The sequence below is a fragment of the Pelobates fuscus genome, chromosome 1 (genome assembly GCF_036172605.1).
Source record: "Pelobates fuscus isolate aPelFus1 chromosome 1, aPelFus1.pri, whole genome shotgun sequence".
NCBI lineage: Eukaryota > Metazoa > Chordata > Amphibia > Anura > Pelobatidae > Pelobates > Pelobates fuscus.
The window spans coordinates 375570957-375590142 of record NC_086317.1 but is presented as its reverse complement, the minus strand read 5'-3'; the positions used below and the strand labels follow the sequence as shown (position 1 = coordinate 375590142).

Sequence of the window (19186 nt, the reverse complement as noted above, 5' to 3'; positions counted from 1 at the left end):
TGCGTCCATTGCAGGGCAAATCAAAGAAGACTTTGAGAGGAGTGCAGACGGAGCCAAGGATGTGCCGAGATTCAAACTTCTAAACTAAGTATTGTCATTCAACCTGTACAGCACTCCTGTGACACTGAAAATAAATCAGACCACTATTAGGCTGTCTGTGAAAGGACACAACTGAGGCATTTATAAAAATACAGCTTCTGTTTAGTTACCCTGTGAAAGCAGCACTGGGATTATAGGACAAGCTTGGGCAACCTTCAACAATCCTGGAGAGGCTCTGGAATGGAGCAAACGTTAGTACATCTTTATATTTCCCATTGCACCATGCATTTTGTGATATATGGTGTATTCAATATATATGGGAGTGATTTCAGGTAAGTTCATTTTTTTCACAACAGGTTCCCTTTAAGTGTTCAGCACATCTGCATTGATAAGGAGCACATATAAACTTACTTTTGACCTCTTTTCCTTTTAAATCTGTCTCCCTTTTAGGGGGACGTTTGAAAGTGAAACTATTGCCCAATTCTTGACAATGGAATGGCAAGGGCTGACTTTCCATTTGAAAACTGGCAAGTGTGAATGTTAAGTGCTAACCTATAAAGTGCACTAACAGTATTTTTTCATGCGATTTAGCAATGTACATCCCTATCCGTTTTAGACCAGGCACAGCCAAAGTATAGATGGCATTGGAGGGGGAACAGAAACATTGCCTATCGTCTATGCTGACTGACAAGTGACAAGGACAGGGCTTGTAGACTCATACCAGTTTACCAGTGTGGATATACATTTAAATTATTTCAGACCACACAAACACATCTTTATTAAACAATATTACAAATCCTGGGATTTGCTATATTCTGTAACAAAGCCCCTCATTAATAGAGCAATTATTAAGCGTGCTTTCCTTACCCCACTTTCATTTCTAGTTATGGTACGAACACTGCTTCTCAGTTTAGAATTTGTTTGGCTGCTGTAATGGGGGGTTGTAATCGAATAACTGAAGGATTGCTGAAGGTTGCCCGAGCTTGTCCTATAATCCTAGTGCTGCTTTCACAGGGTAACTAAACAGAAGCTGTATTTTTATATATGCCTCAGTTGTGTCCTTTCACAGACAGCCTAATAGTAGTCTGATTTATTTTCAGTGTCACAGGAGTGCTGTACAGGTTGAATGACAATACTTGGTTTAGAAGTTTGAATCTCGTAATGTCTATCTTTTTATATATATATGCTATAAACATCTGAACTAAAGCCCGATTGTAATAGCAAACATGCTGAATGAATCACTCTGTAGGATTGCCAACAATGACTTTTTTTTGTTTCAGCTAAGGATGTTTAGTAATAGTTGTATCTTTTTTTGTATTGTTTTTTGTAGCAGCTGATGCACTGGGAAGTATAGCTATCGATGCTACACACCTTACTATGTCAGTCACAGACCCAACAGCGTGGGCAACAGCTATGAATAACTTGGGAATGGTCCCCGTAGGGCTCGCCGGACAGCAAATTGTTTCAGGTAAGAGTTCAGCTGGAGGCATTATCTGTCCGTCTATAGATTAAAATATATTACCGGCAATGGAAAGTAACTTTTTGTGCTTTTTTTAATTTCACAACTTGGATGCAGCATAATATTAATATATGCCCCCCCACCCACTATAAAACAGCCCAGTGAGTCAGCCTCAATTCTTCTGGGCGGCGGTGTTATGAAGAACAATCTGTGTCCCCAGACTTGCAGAGCGTGCAGACTGTCAGCCGTTGTGAAGGGGAGTATGCAAAAAAAAAAAGGTGATTAGCCTTATATAGAAGCATTTTCCATGCTGGCTGGCAGACAATAACACGGGCATTGGTTGAAACCTCCTGCCAGGAGCTGAGGCGTTGAGCACTGTGTGCTGGCATGAAAACACATCCAGATAACAAGGGATTAAAATAAACCTCACGCTTTGCAAACCAAATCACAGATTTTCCTTTTTTAATTAACAATTATTTGGTGCTTCTAAACTATGCATATTAGCTCATTTTCTCCTTGGCTTATTATTAGGGAAATAATGTTTAGAAATATTTCAATGTATTGAAACACATATTTTGACTTAACATTTTATAAGGAAAGAGAGAGAGACCTATTTTACACGAAGAGATCATTAGGTAGCTTGGTATAGAGAGCTACAAATTAAATTCTGTCTCTGGGGATGAAATGTTCTGCCCTTGAATAAACAACCTTTTTCTTCAGATCTGGTACACATGCTAAATAAGTGTGTGTGTGCATATATATATCTCTGTATATGTGTGTCTGCGTGTAATATCACATCATATTTAATGTTTAGAACAAAATGTAAAACTGACTATAAACACTTAAATACAGAATATACTTTGAAAGTGTAAGTTAGATTATTACTCGCATCAGTTAATAAATACTGGAACTTGTTTATTAGTATTTTAAAAACATGCCTATATTTTCTTGCCAAAAGTTAGTAATTTCAGTGCTACTGGTATTTGAAGTTGGTGCATTTATTGCAGATTCTCTAACGGTGCAGCTTCTGCAATGGGCTTTCACCAAACCACAAGGTGGCTTTTTTAGTTTTCTTGTAGCACCAAAGAGCTTATCCAATAAGCAATGATGTATGGGCATACAAGGAGTTCCTAGTAGTTCCATTTCATTTATCAGTTTTCTGCTGGGGAAATTTAACATCCAGACTTCGGTTCACAGAAATTGAAATCATAACCACATGTACAGCTGGGGGTCACCATTTCCACCATGGGATCCTGGGCAAAAAACACTTCATGACACTGCTGGGAAGCATACAAGAATAACTATGTGTGGAGCACTCATACACTCTAGCAGGTGAATCCGTTAATTAAAGAGGGATAAATAACACCCAGCTTACCTAACTGGAATATGTTCTACACCAAAAAAATGTGGTGTTCGATGTGCCCTTTAATATTTGGAGTCTGCGTGATATGTTGTGAAGACTGCCACTCTTCACCACCATGTTATCTATCATGTCTGTTCCAATAAAAAAAATTCTCTGGAGTTCCAGTGTTAAAATGTCTCTCCATGAAGATCCCCATAGGAATCGGATAGAATTGGCCATAATTGTGAACTCTAGCTAACCTTACACTTTAGTGCTTCTCTCTCTATGAAACTGTGTGAAGTTCATACACTTTGGATCATTGTCTTGTAATTGGGACATACCTAATTGCATATTACAGAACAAAGATGGTCTTGTAGCACAAGTGCGACTGTGTTATATATCTGCAGGGTAAGCACTATAGCCAGGTTCATTGTATTGATTATGGTTCTGTGAATCTATACATGGTTTTCATTTTTTCTATCAAACCACTTTTGAACAGTTTGACAAATACTAGGGTTTTCCATGTCTCTCTGTGCAACCTCTTCCACACAATTTCTTCAACTTTGGGTGGTAATCACAGTCTGTAAGCTCTGGGCTAATCCTAGCCGCCCATAATGTTTGTCCCAGGTTGGATAAATAATTTGACAGTGAATATTCTACATTATTTGACTTGCTGCACATCACATTTTGAAATATAAAGAGTCAGTTTGTCTTGCTACATAACCGACATAACATGTAGAGTGTGGAGTAAACGTGTTGTGTCAAAACATGTAATTTTAAAGATGGAGAAAATGTGTGTTTAGTTCTTATATTCAAGGACTTGAAATGTGTTGGCAGCTTACACTTGGACATCGTTCCAAATCTGCAGTGCAGTATTTTTCTTAAATTGTCATGCAAGATTAAGTTAGAGAATGCTATATTTTCATAAATAATGGAAATCTAAGATCTATTCTAAATAATACCATCCAAATAGACATTCTAGTTCTGCATTCTAAAGTAAAACTGTGTTCAGCTTGTTGCTAGAAGTGCAGAACAAACATTTTCTTTTTATTTGCATTACAAGAAGTTCAGCAGGCTCTCAATCTCAAAAAAACATAATCTGTACATCATCCAGTCGCATGGTGACCTATCATTAAATCTTAGGGGCTTTTTACAGTTCTGCTCAGTCCATAGAGTTTGTCTGTGTTCAGTAACCTCGTTTCATTTTTAAGTAATGGATAATTGGTACCTAACTAATAATACGTTTTCTGCTGGAGGAGACAATAAAAACTACAGTTAGTTACAAAGGCAAATCACACCATCTAGTTGTCACATTTCTTACCACTGTCAAGATCTATTTATTATTGTAGACTTGGCCAAGAAAAGCACTCTTTAATTACCTTTGTCTTTTCTAGTCTGTCTTGGCTTGGTGCAATGTAGTAAGCATATGACTTCCATTATCTCAGTTTGAAGGCATTAAATCCTCTCGAGCTAATGTTGACCTCATTCTGAGAGTTGTCTAGCTGTGACCTCCCTCATTCCTTCATCTTTAACACTGTAAATCATTTTTTTAGCTCAGACGAGCATTCAACCTCCTTATTTATTCTACACATTCCTCATCATTTTACTTACCTCCTCCTCTTAGCTGTTTCATTTTATTTCAGCCAAGGTATGCTTGGAACACAGATTAAAATTGCAACAAATCTACAACTAAACATAACCTTAAATACTATATTAACGCTGCTGGGTAAATTATCCTCACTCAGTAACATCAAGCTGGACATGTGTAGTCTAGTCACTTGTAAGTAAGAGCAGGACTCAGAATATTCCAATTTGGGACCCCAATTGCTGTCTTAGAGAGTTTCTATTTGTTATATTAATCCCCAGATTTGTATGTATCTAGCTATCACAGAACTCCCTATACACCAGTTACAATGGCTGTCCTGTAGTCAGGTCCTCATAAAAATAAGTGTCCTTGTATGTGTACTTCAATTGTTAAAGGGTAAAAAAGGTAAGGTTGAATATTTACAAAGGCTCCTCTCCCCAACAGAAATATTTAACATTCCTATACCCTCTCACTATCTGCTTTAGCCTAAGGATTCACTCTCTACTGCTCATCCTTCTAAAATGACCTTCATGTAAAACAGAGACTTCCCTAGGTCCACTGTGTATATGAAATTACTAACCATCTTCTGAGGTAGTTCAACTCTTCTTTTTATTATTGTTATGGAGAGACTGCTGTCATTTAAGGGTAGGGTGGTCCATGATGTAACTTATAACAAGGTAAAAACTATTAATCCTATGTTCAGATTAATAAAGGCTGCAGTAAGAGTATCAGATACTCACCTACCTTATCTTGGCTCCTGTGAGATCTACCAACCTTCAAATTGTGTCAGCCACAACGCCTTGTTAAAAACCCAGGTGTGACTTGCTGAGTAGCAGTATAGACGTATACCCGCGGACCTCCATGCCAAACTTGGAATAAACAGACTTACGGAAGGTCTTAAAATCAAACCTCATAGAGACACAATCGGAGTTGGGGTTCTTCCGCCAGAAGATCACTGAGCTGTAAACCAGAGAACAACCCAGAGAGTGTTGTCTGCAAAATACTCAGAGCCAAGTAGACGGCTTAGCCCAGCAAGAACAGAAACTCTCCCAGACAGCATCCGCACTAAAATCTTGACTCAGAAGACGGAACATCCACATATTGTGTGTACCAGAGAACATTGGAGCGGATGCCCTGCTGCCCTTTGTCCATCTTCTGATAGCCTCTATGGTCTTCAAATGAAGTGATGACTATGTGTTGCTGCTCTCTGCATTCAGAGTCCACAATTCAGTAACTGTTCCTCGGAGGGCTCCCAGAGACACAATAGTAGTGACTAAGGGCATTGCAGCTTGATACACTATCATGAACAGTTTCAGAGCGCTTGACACTATCCAGTTTGAAGGTTACTGGGGAACTTCTGTTTGCTGTGTTGCTAGTGAAGAGGGAATTAACTCTACTCTCCAAGTAACTGCGAGATCCAGCAATAAGATACCACAAGGGGGAAGACGTCTCTCTGATTGTCCCACAAGGAGTCACTACGCTCACCGTATAGTTCTCTAGTATCTCAACATCCTTTCTTCAGCGAGACGACCGGAGGGGGCCAAGAAAGATGGGGCTCAATTGCAGCATATTTTTGGATACAGCTTTACGATATCTCAATATTAGCTATAGACTACCATTGTAAATTGTAGGCGAGTGGTGTTACTACCTCCATTCCTAAATTGATGAGCTTATATTCACATGTGCCTATTGATGTACCAATAGGACACAGTAGAGGGACATTATATCTAAAAGTTTGTTTATCTCTTTATTTTTCTATTCAGTTTTATTTCTTTTTTACAGTCATGCGGAACTTAGGCTACTTGATGCATATACTGTTTAATTTTATTAGATCTTACAATCCACCATGGCCAGCCCCTGACTGGGAGGGATATTCTCCTGGATGCCGAAACCATGCTATAGGATTACTCCTTGTGTACCTGACTCGGACTGCTGCTTTTCTAGACTCTGGCCCCTGACAATACCTGATGTGACTCCACTTCTGGATTTTCCCCAGTATTTTTCTTATTTACGTGTGCATCCTGGGCTTTTATCTCTCCATCCTGACAAAGAGCATAAGTCATGGTAGAAATGGCAGATCTTGACTCCAGTTCTCCATGCATAATCTGACATTTTATAGTATGTGCAATATGGAAAATACTACATCACTTTAGGCAAGGAGGAGAGAAAGCAGACATAAAACCGAACCAGCTCAGAAATTGAATGTCAAAAATCACAACTAGTACAGGATTGTGATTAATGCGCTTTTGGGCAAAAGTCATATTGCAGATGCAGAATTTAATCATATTCATAAGACTCTACAATGTTTTTATAACACAAAACAGTGGAGATGAATGATGTTGATAAACATTCTATCTGGGCCTTATACACACCATTCTCTGAAAGCGTTTCTATTACCAAAAAATACTGCCAATTTGTATTTTTCATAGCAGATACTATCTTGTACACCTTTCTTGTTGAGGGGAAAAATAATAAAACCACTATTTCCTTGGAGACATTAAAGTGTCACTGTTTGTACAAACAATTGGTCTTCTAGATGTTAAAAATGATTCATTGATGTAAATTCCTAAATAAAAGTCTAAACTTATTTCCAAAAGTTAGCTATTGTATTAACATGTGGAAACTAAGAGGAACAAGTAAAATATTGGCCAGTTAGGCATATTGTTTTGATAACAGCAATAATCTTTGGATGATCATACGTCTCTAAGAGTCTGTAAACCTAATAGCCCACCCAATAAGAGGGAATGATGGGAGTAATTACTGGCAAAGTGACTTGGTTTTGACTTGCAAAGCACAGAAGGATTAACATCTCACAATGGTCTAGGAGATAACCATTTTAGACTTTCCCTTGATTTTTCATATTGAAATGATAAAAAGGAACCAACCTTGACCAAGTATATTTGTGGTTCCCAGTGTTGTGGACAGAATATTAGAATTAGTCAAATGTCTATATACTCTGTGCTCCTGCTCCCCCTCCCCCCCCAACCCCTCACCCTCCTTTGTCCAGTAACTGCTCACTCCCCCTCCCATCGTGTAACCAAGATGGAGCCGGAATGTGTAGGAAGAGCTGTATGACGTTGATGACACCATGCCCAGTGGGATGGTATTAGACAAGACCTCCTAACTTTTAACTAATTGTTGAAGTATATTCTCTGTTATCTATAATTATGCATATGATGTATTTCTGCTTTATAAGGGGCTCCCCGCCCCCTGAAAAAAAACCATTCCTGAGTATTTCATCAACCTGGAAACTTGTGTCTGGTGTGAAATTACTTCTGGAAGCGTGCACGTACCATAACCAATTTGGAAAGGGGCAGATACACAAATTTATCAAACATTTGTTTTGACCTACGACACCAGGCTCTAGTCCAGGCATAGGCAACCTTCGGCACTCCAGATGTTGTGGACTACATCCCCCATAATGCTTTTACACTCATAATGCTGGCAAAGGATCATGGGAGGTGTAGTCGAAAACATCTGGAGTGCCGAAGGTTGCCTATGCCTGCTCTAGTCTAACCCCTGGGCACAAGGTGGCTGAATTAGCTAATTCTGCTGTGTCACAAAATTGATGTTAGTGGGAATAATGGGCAGGTTTAAATGCTTCCCCTGCCTAGATTTTATACATTGTAAGAGAGGTCCAGAAATTCACTGGCATAATCAGTTTTCAGAGATTTTCTGGAGTGTTTTCAAAAGTAAATGTACACTAATGACCACTTTGTAGATTTGTAAATAAATAATTTGGGGTTTTACATCTTTTTTATGTAAGTTACATTGCATGGTAGTGATTGCATGGTAGTGACATGCTTTATTTATGTATTTATTATTTCTGGGTCCTGCTGGCACATCTTATTGTGTTTTTGACACATATCCTAACATCATCTTTCACCCCTCTGTTTTAATCGCCAATCTCTATTTGACTACTGTATTCCTGACACATTGTGCACATTGAAATTGCATTAATATTGAATGTATACATCAGACAAACTCATCTTACAATTATGGTGTAAGTCACTGTTCTAATAATTATAGCACCTAATCTCTAAGTAAGTGGCTACTTCAGTATATTAACCTGTTTGATTAGCAAATCTGATCCTTTGGTGCTGCCTGCACATTCTGAGAAAGAGTAGGTTTATTGAAGAAACAGACATTATAGGATGCTGTTTGAAAGTACAGATTAGTAAATAAAGTTTAAGAGATGTAACTTCTTTTTTTTTATTGAACCCAGAGCAGGTTTACACAGACGGTTGCATGCCTATATTCTATTAACCCCTTAAGTATGGTGGGCGTGCTATGCCGTCCTTGTGGACCCTGCTCTAAGTGCCGACGGGCGGCATAGAACTTCCACGCCGTCCTATGCACTTACCTGCTTGCCGGGGATCGCGATGGGTGGACTTTCCTGGCATCCCAAGGAGTCACCCTGCTGTCGATCCGGCCCTCCTGGGCCATGTGATCGCGAGGACCTCACGATCACATGGGCAGAATACCCATCCATTGCAGTGCCAGGGGAGTGCCTGGAATGACAGGTAGTCCCCCTGCTGCCTGTAATAAAGGTACATAAAAGTTAAAAAACGTTTAAAATGAAATAATATATACTCAGATCATTACAGATAAATATATATGTATATATCTATATATACCTAGAAAAAAGACTAAAGTGAAATTGGGTATTCCATTACAGTTGGAAAAAATTGGACCCCTGTTTCACTAAAAGATATCTCTAGAAAAATTGAATAAATGTACGGTATAACCTTTATTTAGCCGCTTACGGACAACACAAAAAACAAGTGAAGTAATAGGGACACACTCGTGAAAATACAAGTGAATTAAAAACTGAGTAGATGCAGTATGGATATTGTCCACAGGTAATGGAAATGGCAGTGATATCTGAATTGTAGTTAGAGTACAGAATACAATATATAGTACGGTATAGATTAAGTCAGATATCACATACACCAAATTCCTCTAGAACTAGATATCCACAGTCTGTAAGACTTTATAGGTATCTCGGCTATAGAGGTGGGATTGCACCGTCAGGCTGAGATGAATTGTATATCAATACTATTATTTGTTAAAATCAATAGTAGTACATAGGAGACTGTTTGGTCAGTGAAGACCGTGATAGCAGCACCTATGTGTATATACATATACACAACCACACAGAATAGACCAGTGAATACCATCTAATATCCAGAGTTCTCCTTGTAATAGTATACAATAAACGGGAGGTACATTTGATAGTGGATAGATGGTACTTCACTGGGTCGAAACAGTAGTGAAGGGGAGTGTCTCAGAAAAACGATAGGGGTATATAATACATAGGTATAGGTTGAGGGTGAAGGGATTGGTATAGCAAAACGTATCTAAGAGTAAGTTATAGTAACTGGTTAGGCATACAGATCCCATACACAGACTGATACTCGCCAACCACCCCAATATTTCCCAGATATAAAAACCACTTAGACATATAAACCACCTAGGTAGGTTGTTATTAGCTCAAAGGTAGATTCCTCACACACTGCTGCTTCGAGGCAGCCTAACGCTGATAGAAATAGCTATCTAACTAGCTTAGGAGGGTAGCTGTTTCAAAGGCATCCAGTACTGAAAAGGTTTGCACTAATACTGCTGTTAAGAGGAGTATCTCGTTCTGTCTCCTATCAGCCTTCAGTACTGCTACTACATCCAGCACTGAAAGGGTATAGACCTGGTGCTAGGCTGGCTCCAAGGCACATCTCGATCTGTCTCCCCTTATCCCTTAGTGCTACTGCTACATACACTAACATGCAGGCAGTCTGGTACTGCATATGCCTGAACGTCCAGTTGAAATGAGTTCCTATGTAGTTAAATCCCCCAATCTAGAATAGCCGTTTGCATTACTCAGTGTTTAAAATAAAAAACCGGCAAACGCTCGACGCGCGTTTCGGCGCGGTCACACGCCTTTATCAAGAGCTCCTGGTACAGCTGTAGGGAGGTGAGTATATACCGGGTGAAGGTCCGCCCAGCATTAGTGTACTCCAATCAGCGTTAGCTGAGGAGTGGCTAGGGGTGGGATTACAGCCCGATCAGGTCTGTTCAGAGAAGGTTTATCCGGATGTCAAATAGCTCATTTATGTTTGGCTATCACCATGGTAATGTAGCCGGTCGTACTATGTGCGCGCGCAGAAGAGATCGTGCGCCTGCGCAGAGACTTAAGTTCAGCGGTCCGTTCACTATACTAGCTACATATGGAAAAGCATAGATATAAACATAATGTGCATATGCCATAGGTAGATATTGTTGGTTTTTAAGTTTTATTTCTAAGTGCAGGGGGTCCGTCTACTTAAAGAGACAGGTAGGTATGTGGGACAAGCATATAATTTCATACAAAGCTTTGTAGGCGCACGATCTCTTCTGCGCGCGCACATAGTACGACCGGCTACATTACCATGGTGATAGCCAAACATAAATGAGCTATTTGACATCCGGATAAACCTTCTCTGAACAGACCTGATCGGGCTGTAATCCCGCCCCTAGCCACTCCTCAGCTAACGCTGATTGGAGTACACTAATGCTGGGCGGACCTTCACCCGGTATATACTCACCTCCCTACAGCTGTACCAGGAGCTCTTGATAAAGGCGTGTGACCGTGCCGAAACGCGCGTCGAGCGTTTGCCGTTTTTTTATTTTAAACACTGAGTAATGCAAACGGCTATTCTAGATTGGGGGATTTAACTACATAGGAACTCATTTCAACTGGACGTTCAGGCATATGCAGTACCAGACTGCCTGCATGTTAGTGTATGTAGCAGTAGCACTAAGAGATAAGGGGAGACAGATCGAGATGTGCCTTGGAGCCAGCCTAGCACCAGGTCTATACCCTTTCAGTGCTGGATGTAGTAGCAGTACTGAAGGCTGATAGGAGACAGAACGAGATACTCCTCTTAACAGCAGTATTAGTGCAAACCTTTTCAGTACTGGATGCCTTTGAAACAGCTACCCTCCTAAGCTAGTTAGATAGCTATTTCTATCAGCGTTAGGCTGCCTCGAAGCAGCAGTGTGTGAGGAATCTACCTTTGAGCTAATAACAACCTACCTAGGTGGTTTATATGTCTAAGTGGTTTTTATATCTGGGAAATATTGGGGTGGTTGGCGAGTATCAGTCTGTGTATGGGATCTGTATGCCTAACCAGTTACTATAACTTACTCTTAGATACGTTTTGCTATACCAATCCCTTCACCCTCAACCTATACCTATGTATTATATACCCCTATCGTTTTTCTGAGACACTCCCCTTCACTACTGTTTCGACCCAGTGAAGTACCATCTATCCACTATCAAATGTACCTCCCGTTTATTGTATACTATTACAAGGAGAACTCTGGATATTAGATGGTATTCACTGGTCTATTCTGTGTGGTTGTGTATATGTATATACACATAGGTGCTGCTATCACGGTCTTCACTGACCAAACAGTCTCCTATGTACTACTATTGATTTTAACAAATAATAGTATTGATATACAATTCATCTCAGCCTGACGGTGCAATCCCACCTCTATAGCCGAGATACCTATAAAGTCTTACAGACTGTGGATATCTAGTTCTAGAGGAATTTGGTGTATGTGATATCTGACTTAATCTATACCGTACTATATATTGTATTCTGTACTCTAACTACAATTCAGATATCACTGCCATTTCCATTACCTGTGGACAATATCCATACTGCATCTACTCAGTTTTTAATTCACTTGTATTTTCACGAGTGTGTCACTATTACTTCACTTGTTTTTTGTGTTGTCCGTAAGCGGCTAAATAAAGGTTATACCGTACATTTATTCAATTTTTCTAGAGATATCTTTTAGTGAAACAGGGGTCCAATTTTTTCCAACTGTAATGGAATACCCAATTTCACTTTAGTCTTTTTTCTTTTAAAACATATGGGGTTCATGCCCTTCTGATATCTCTGTAACCCATTGGGAATTTTTTGAGGTAGACTTGGTCCATCTCGAATATTTCCTTTCTTGTTTCTATCTATATATACCTATATAGAAATACAAATAATGTAAAAAATTATATATATACCTATATATGCACATACGGATATATATTTATTTTAATTCTACGTATATATTTATATAATATTTTTACATAATTAAGTCATTTTATGAATTACAATTTGCAGGACCTGCCTTATAACCTTGGCAGAAAGTCCAGAGAATTTAATTTGCTAGCACTATATTTAACCCTGTAATACCCTAACACCTGTACATGGGGGGTACTGTTTTTCTTGGGAGACTTCGCAGAACACACATATATTAGTGTTTCTAAACTGTAAAACGTATCACAACATTATGTTTCATAGCTAAATATTTGATGTTAAATGAAAGCCCTGTTTCCTCTGAATAAAATGATATATAATAAGTGTGGGTGCACTTAAAATTAATTACGGTTGAACAGACATATAGTCAAATTCCAAGTTTTGTGTACGTTTTATTTTGATCAAAACATGTACATTTGGCTCAGTCTTTAACGAGTTAACAGGAATACAAATGTTGTACTTGCTTGGATTAGGTAAACACCTTCCTTAGTTGGCCCTTCATTAGTACAGGTACATTGCCACATTATTGCTTTAAGTTGTTTATCCGGTTAATAACTTTACCTTGTGAAAAGTTATTTCCTATCACTTTTACACTATCACTTACATCTGTTTGTTTACTCTGTTAATCTAGTGACAACACTGCTAATGGTACATTAGTTTCAATGTAGTTTACGCGCTGCTGTTTAAGAATGTATGTCTTTTTCACATCTCACTGACTTCACCATTAGAAAGATAATACTTGAGCTATGATACTCAAACAAGGATGCTGATATGGCTTTCCTGCTTAATAATTGATTTTCTTTTAATCATTTTAACCTCTTCATTGAGTCGTTGCTGCACGGTGCCTTGAATTTTAAGATGGAAAAGAGTCTCAATGTAACTGGCTTACCTACTTGCAAGGGATCTTGTATGTCCTGCATTTTGATCGATGACTGGTACCCCGGCTATTTTCTATTTGAAAAGTTCATTACAGGATGTTCTCACAGTTGGAGCTGCTCTGAGATTATTACTTGGGCTTAATACCATTTTCTCTATACGCATCCATAATCAGCAGCGATATGAATATCAAATGTGCTATTCGCAGTAACAGAATATTTATCCACTGATATTTCCAGAGTTATCGTGGTTATTAGATGTTCAATTCTGACATTGCTTATACAAGCCAGGATGAAATATGGTTATTATTGTCACTTTATACAAAAGTGTGATGATAGATTTCTTTTAATATTAACATATTTACATTCTATTCACATGGCATTCCATTTCATTTTATTGCAAATTTATGTTAGATTCTATGTTTATGACTACCGTGTTCTTGAAATGAACTTCTCCATGTGAGCTTCCTATGCTTACCTTCACAGCATGCATCAATTAATCTTGCAACAGCCTTTTCCGAGTTACAGAACTCTTGCCCAAACATGATATAAGTAATACTACTCCAGTGTCTTCTTATTCACAAACTGTTCACCAACACATTCCAATCAGCACATTGTTTATGTCCTAAGTTCATGCCTGGGGAACAACTAGGAACATCAACATTTTGGAATTTGTCGGAAGCCAAATCCTAGTCTATTTCTTGAGACTCAACTGTGTTGATGGTTGTAAGGGACCCCAGAGAGTACACCTGGCCCTGAAATTACTTTAGTGGATACTGTAATGTTATGATCTAATTTTCGTACCTTTCAACTTTTGTAACAATCAACTTGTATTTTGTAACAATCAACTTGGCTATTTATGGATGTCCCCTATATTTCATTAACTTCACTTGATCTAATGAATATAGGTTAGTATTGCACAGAAATATCTTACGTGTAATCAACAATGATGCTGAAAACATACATTTACCTGAAACATTTCAAAAATATACATATAATGTATTTTCTCTAGGTTTAAATGACATGTTGAAACCATATTTTCTTTAGTTTATTTCCGTTATGCGAGACGACTGTTTAATTATTCAAGACAATACTCTGTGTATTCTCCACTTTTCATGGATTTTGCTTATTTATTAAACATAATCAATTAGCATCACTTTAGGTAATGATAGTTAATGTTAAACACCGCTCTGCATAGTTTAACATTATGGTACATTTCTGTGTCCGCCACTGTTTAATATTTTGAATTATAATTTGTATCTCAACCCTGTGCTTAACAACGGGTTAATTCCGCTAATGCATGCAACCCCCTGTTGAGCCTGTTTTTGCCCTTTATGTCTGTTTACTATCAGTTAATTGTTTCTGTACATGTGACATACTGGTGCATTCAGCGCTAGATGATTAATTATATTTGCTTGTATCTGTTATGCTCTTTTTATCTTCTAGTTGCATAAAAAAAAATATATAAATAGGCTGATTTAGTGGGAAAAGTTCAAACAGAAATGAAGCGCCGGTTCTAAGATGCATCAACATAAAATTGCAGCTGCTCCTAGTACTCATTATGGTGTTAATAGACCTATTTCTTTCTAATGTTCAGCCAAAGGTAAGGACAAGCCCAGTGTCCAAACCTTGTATGAATGTTCTCATTTACAATAACACTCAACCTCTTTGTGGCAGAGCGCCTACTGAGTACCTCTGCCAGGTCAGCTTCCTCTCTGCCACCAAGAACTCTGGAGCACTTTAGACCCAGTTGCCAAAGCTTGACTGGAGTCTCTGATGACCTCTTCCCTGGACCAAGTTGCAGTGATAATAGAGACTAGAGACTTTCTCTCCTATAGAGCAGTTATCGCCCCTTGTAGCCAAGTACTAGTCGAGACATAACATAGGGTGAAACAACTGAGCTTTATTTAAACCAGTACATCTATTTATACCCCCAACAGCCTTATTTACATGCAATAGGGATACAGTGTACACAACGTTCCCCTTTCAGGTCCTCCAATGTAACCTCTTCCAAACAGCACAGTGAGCTCAAGTCAACCAATAACAGTATGGACTTGGGATAACAACCAAATACTCTACAAAGCTTAACCCCTTAACGCCGTTACGGCGTTCTATGCCGTCGCGGCTTTAAAGGGCTTTAAAGCCGTTGCGGCAGCATAGAACGCCGTAACGGCTTAAGCCCCCAGAAGATCGCAACTACTCACCTCCGCCAAGATCCTCTTCTGGGGGGCTGCCTGACAGCCCAGGCAGCCCAGGCAGCCCCCCCATGGCAAATTAGGCCCCCGGGGGCCATGTGATCGCTCTCAAAGAGCGATCACATGGCCCCCTACAGCTGGCTATGGATCTGCCAGCAGGGGGACTGTTTGAAATGTCAGACAGTCCCCCTGCTGGTGGGAAGAATAAAAAAAAAGTATTAAACATGTGTAAAATTAAATTAAAAGTATTTATATATATATATATATATATATATAATATGTGTATATATTATATGTATAATATATATACATATTATATATATGTAACGTCATACAAAGTGTATTTTAATATTAATATTAGTATATATATTAATATTAAAATACACTTAGAATGACGTTACATATATATATAATATGTATATATATTATATATATAATAGATATATACACATATATTATATATAAATACGTATAATTACAATAATAAATAAATAAAATAATAAAATAAATAAATAAAATATTGAAACAAAATTTAAAATAAATTATATATGCATATGTAATTTCATTCTAACTGTATTTTGCTATTAATATATATATATATTGGTAACATAATACACTTAGAATGACATTCTATATATATATCTATCTATATATAAAATACAAATAACCGCAAATATATATATAGAGATAAATACATATAATTACATAAAAGATTACATTAGTATACACGTAGAATTTAAATACCTATAAATGCATATATATCAAAATTCTACGTATATATTTAAGTAATTTTTTAACATAATTATGTCATTTGATTAATTAAAATTTGATTGACATGCCTGACAACACAGGGAGAAAGTGCAGAGAATTTAATTCGCAAGCACTATATTTGACCCTGTAACTCTCCAAGACACCAAACCACTGTTTTACTCGGGAGACTTCGCTGAACTCAAATATTAGTGTTTAAAACTGGTAAATTGTATTAAAACGATGATATTTTAAGTAAAAGTGAAGTTTTTTTGCATTTTTTACAAACAAACTGCACTTTTATGGACTATATTATTGTTGTAATATGTTTTACTGTTTTAAAACGCTAATATTTTTGTTTAGTGAAGTCTCCCGAGAATAACAGTACCCCCCATGTACAGGTTTTATGGTGTTTTGGAAAGTTAGAGAGTCACGTATAAGGCTTGCATTTCATTTTTTTGACATTGAAATTTGCCAGATTAGTTATGTTGCCTTTGAGATCGTATGGTAGCCCAGGAATAAGAATTACCCCCATGATGGCATACCATTTGCAAAAGTAGACAACCCAAGGTATTGCAAATGGGGTATGCCCAGTCATTTTTAGTAGCCACTTAGTCACAAACACTGGCCAAATATTAGTTTTTTGCTTTTTTCACACAAAAACAAATATGAACACTAACTTTGGCCAGTGTTTGTGACTAAGTGGCTACTAAAAAAGACTAAACATACCCCACGTTCAATACCTTGGGTTGTCTACTTTTTCAAATGGTATGCCATTATGGGGGTATTTCTCATTCCTGGGCTACCACACTGTCTCAAAGGTAACATTACTAATCTGGCAAATTTCAATTTGAAAATGGAACGTTCTATATTTGACCCTGTAACTTTCCAAAACAACATAAAACCTGTTAATGGGGGGTACTGTTGTACTCATGAGACATCGCTAATTACAAATATGTGCATTTTGTTGCAGTAAAACCGTACAGTATTATGACATTTACAGCTAAAATGTGAGGCGGAACTACAAATTTTATTTATTTTTTTACATTTCTCACAGTTTTTTAATTTTTTTTTTTTTTTTTTTTAATTCTTTATTTTTGCGGGTATGCAGAGTATAAGTCAACTGTACATCAAGTGTAATATTTTCACATTGTACAACACATATAAGACTAACAGGAAAGTCTAATGGCATCTATTACACATTTGCTAAACTACCCTTTTTTATTGATATTATCTAAGCTAGTACACCTCTTGCCTGGTTGTTAGTCAGAATGCCGTTTGGTGTGAGGGTGCATGGCGCCAGCTGGGTGGGCCCTGCTCAAGGACGTCGGGGTGTAGTATTTAAAGGGGCCCTCAGGTTTAGAGTTAACTACTCGTGGGAATGTGGCCTTAGGCCGCCTGAGCAACCAAAGAAAGGTGGGGAGGATACGGCTTAAATGTCATCTCACCCTGTTTGCTTACGGAGCCAGTGAGCATGTGTTAGTGACTACCATTGACGCTTAATGCTAGAATTGTAGTGCCATAATGGGGGTATGGTATGAACTAAGGCTAAACATGCGCTCAAAAATTAAACATATAGTAATGTAAAATAAAACTGCTGTGGTAACACAAGTACTTAGGCTTTAACAGAGAGTCCAGGTCAACGTCCTGTATTATCGACCCGTGTGGGTCAAAAGTGGGTAGTAAGTCCGCTGGGCCATGAGCTCAGGTCAAACGGCCTGCCGCCTTCGGGACCAAGTCTCGGGGCGCAAACGGGGTTATGTCCTCTACGTTCCACGTTGGCCGAGTACTCGCAGATGCTGTAGGGAGAGTAAGTCCTAGCGGTCTGAGGAAGTTGGGTGCCTCGGAGATATGGGAGAGGTAAGAGGTCTTGCCGGCCTGCTCCATGATGAGGCGGTGTTGCCCCCATTTGTACGTGATGGAATTCTCTCGCAGCAGTGTAGTAACCTGTCGGAGGGATCTGCGCCATGTGAGGGTCTGCCTGGAGAGGTCCCTATAGAACGTCAGGGTGTCCCCCTCAAAGGTCACCGTTGGGGAGCCCTTAGCGGCGCCCATCAAAGTCCCTCTGTCTGAGTCCCGGTTAAATTTGATGAGCACGTCCCTGGGTGCTTCCTCTGGCGCTTTAGCAGCTTTAGGCAGTCGGAAGCAGGAGTCTAGCCCCACTTGCTTGGCCTGCTTTGGGATCAGCAGCGTAGCCACATGCCTCCTGCAGTAGTGCGGCAGCTCTGCGTTAGTGACCGATTCGGGCACCCCCCTGATTCTCAGGTTTCTGGCCTTTGCCTTGTCCTCCATGCCGGCCATCTGGGCCGTCAGCGTTGCGCATTGTTTTTGGAGAGACCCCAACGATGCATCCGTGGCTGATTGTGCCACCCTGGTACTCTTGAGGGACTCCTCAGCCGTTGTCATGCGGCCAGACAGCGTGGAGATCTCACTGTGGACGAGCGCCATGTCGGCGTCAAACATTGCTTTTATGTTCAGCATCAGGGTCTTTATATCAGCTTTTGTAGCTGGAGCTGCGTCTCCGAGGTCGTGCGACTGTGGGGCTTTGTGTAGTGTCCTGCCGGGAACGCAGGCAGGGTCGGACAGGCTCTCCTCATCTGAGGATTGCGTGGTGTAGGCCTCATGCGGCGCCATCTTGGCGGGCTCGTTTCTTTGAGTCGGGCGTAGAAAGTTGCCGATATCTTGCGATCCGGAGGTAGGATCAGCCCGGCTTTTTTTTGTCTTTTTCCCCATATCTTGAGGAGTCCGGAGGTCCAAATAATTGGTCCCGGAATTCGCTTTTAGGGTTAAAACACCAAGTTTAACGGGTCTCGGTGTCGGAGCTGTTGAAAGCTGCGACTCTCTCGCTCAGGCGCTGGCTCCGCCC

General features: G+C 39.2%; 1 protein-coding gene across 3 annotated transcripts in view; it reads left to right on the top strand.

The window, feature by feature from the left end:
- ENOX1 (ecto-NOX disulfide-thiol exchanger 1) overlaps nucleotides 1–19186 on the top strand; it is a 597059-nt gene that overhangs the window by 304848 nt on the left and 273025 nt on the right. For all 3 annotated transcript variants that reach the window (XM_063425978.1, XM_063425979.1, XM_063425980.1), the window contains one exon: nucleotides 1370–1507. In XM_063425978.1, coding sequence (XP_063282048.1) covers nucleotides 1370–1507 — 138 coding nt within the window. The remainder of the gene's footprint in view (nucleotides 1–1369; nucleotides 1508–19186) is intronic.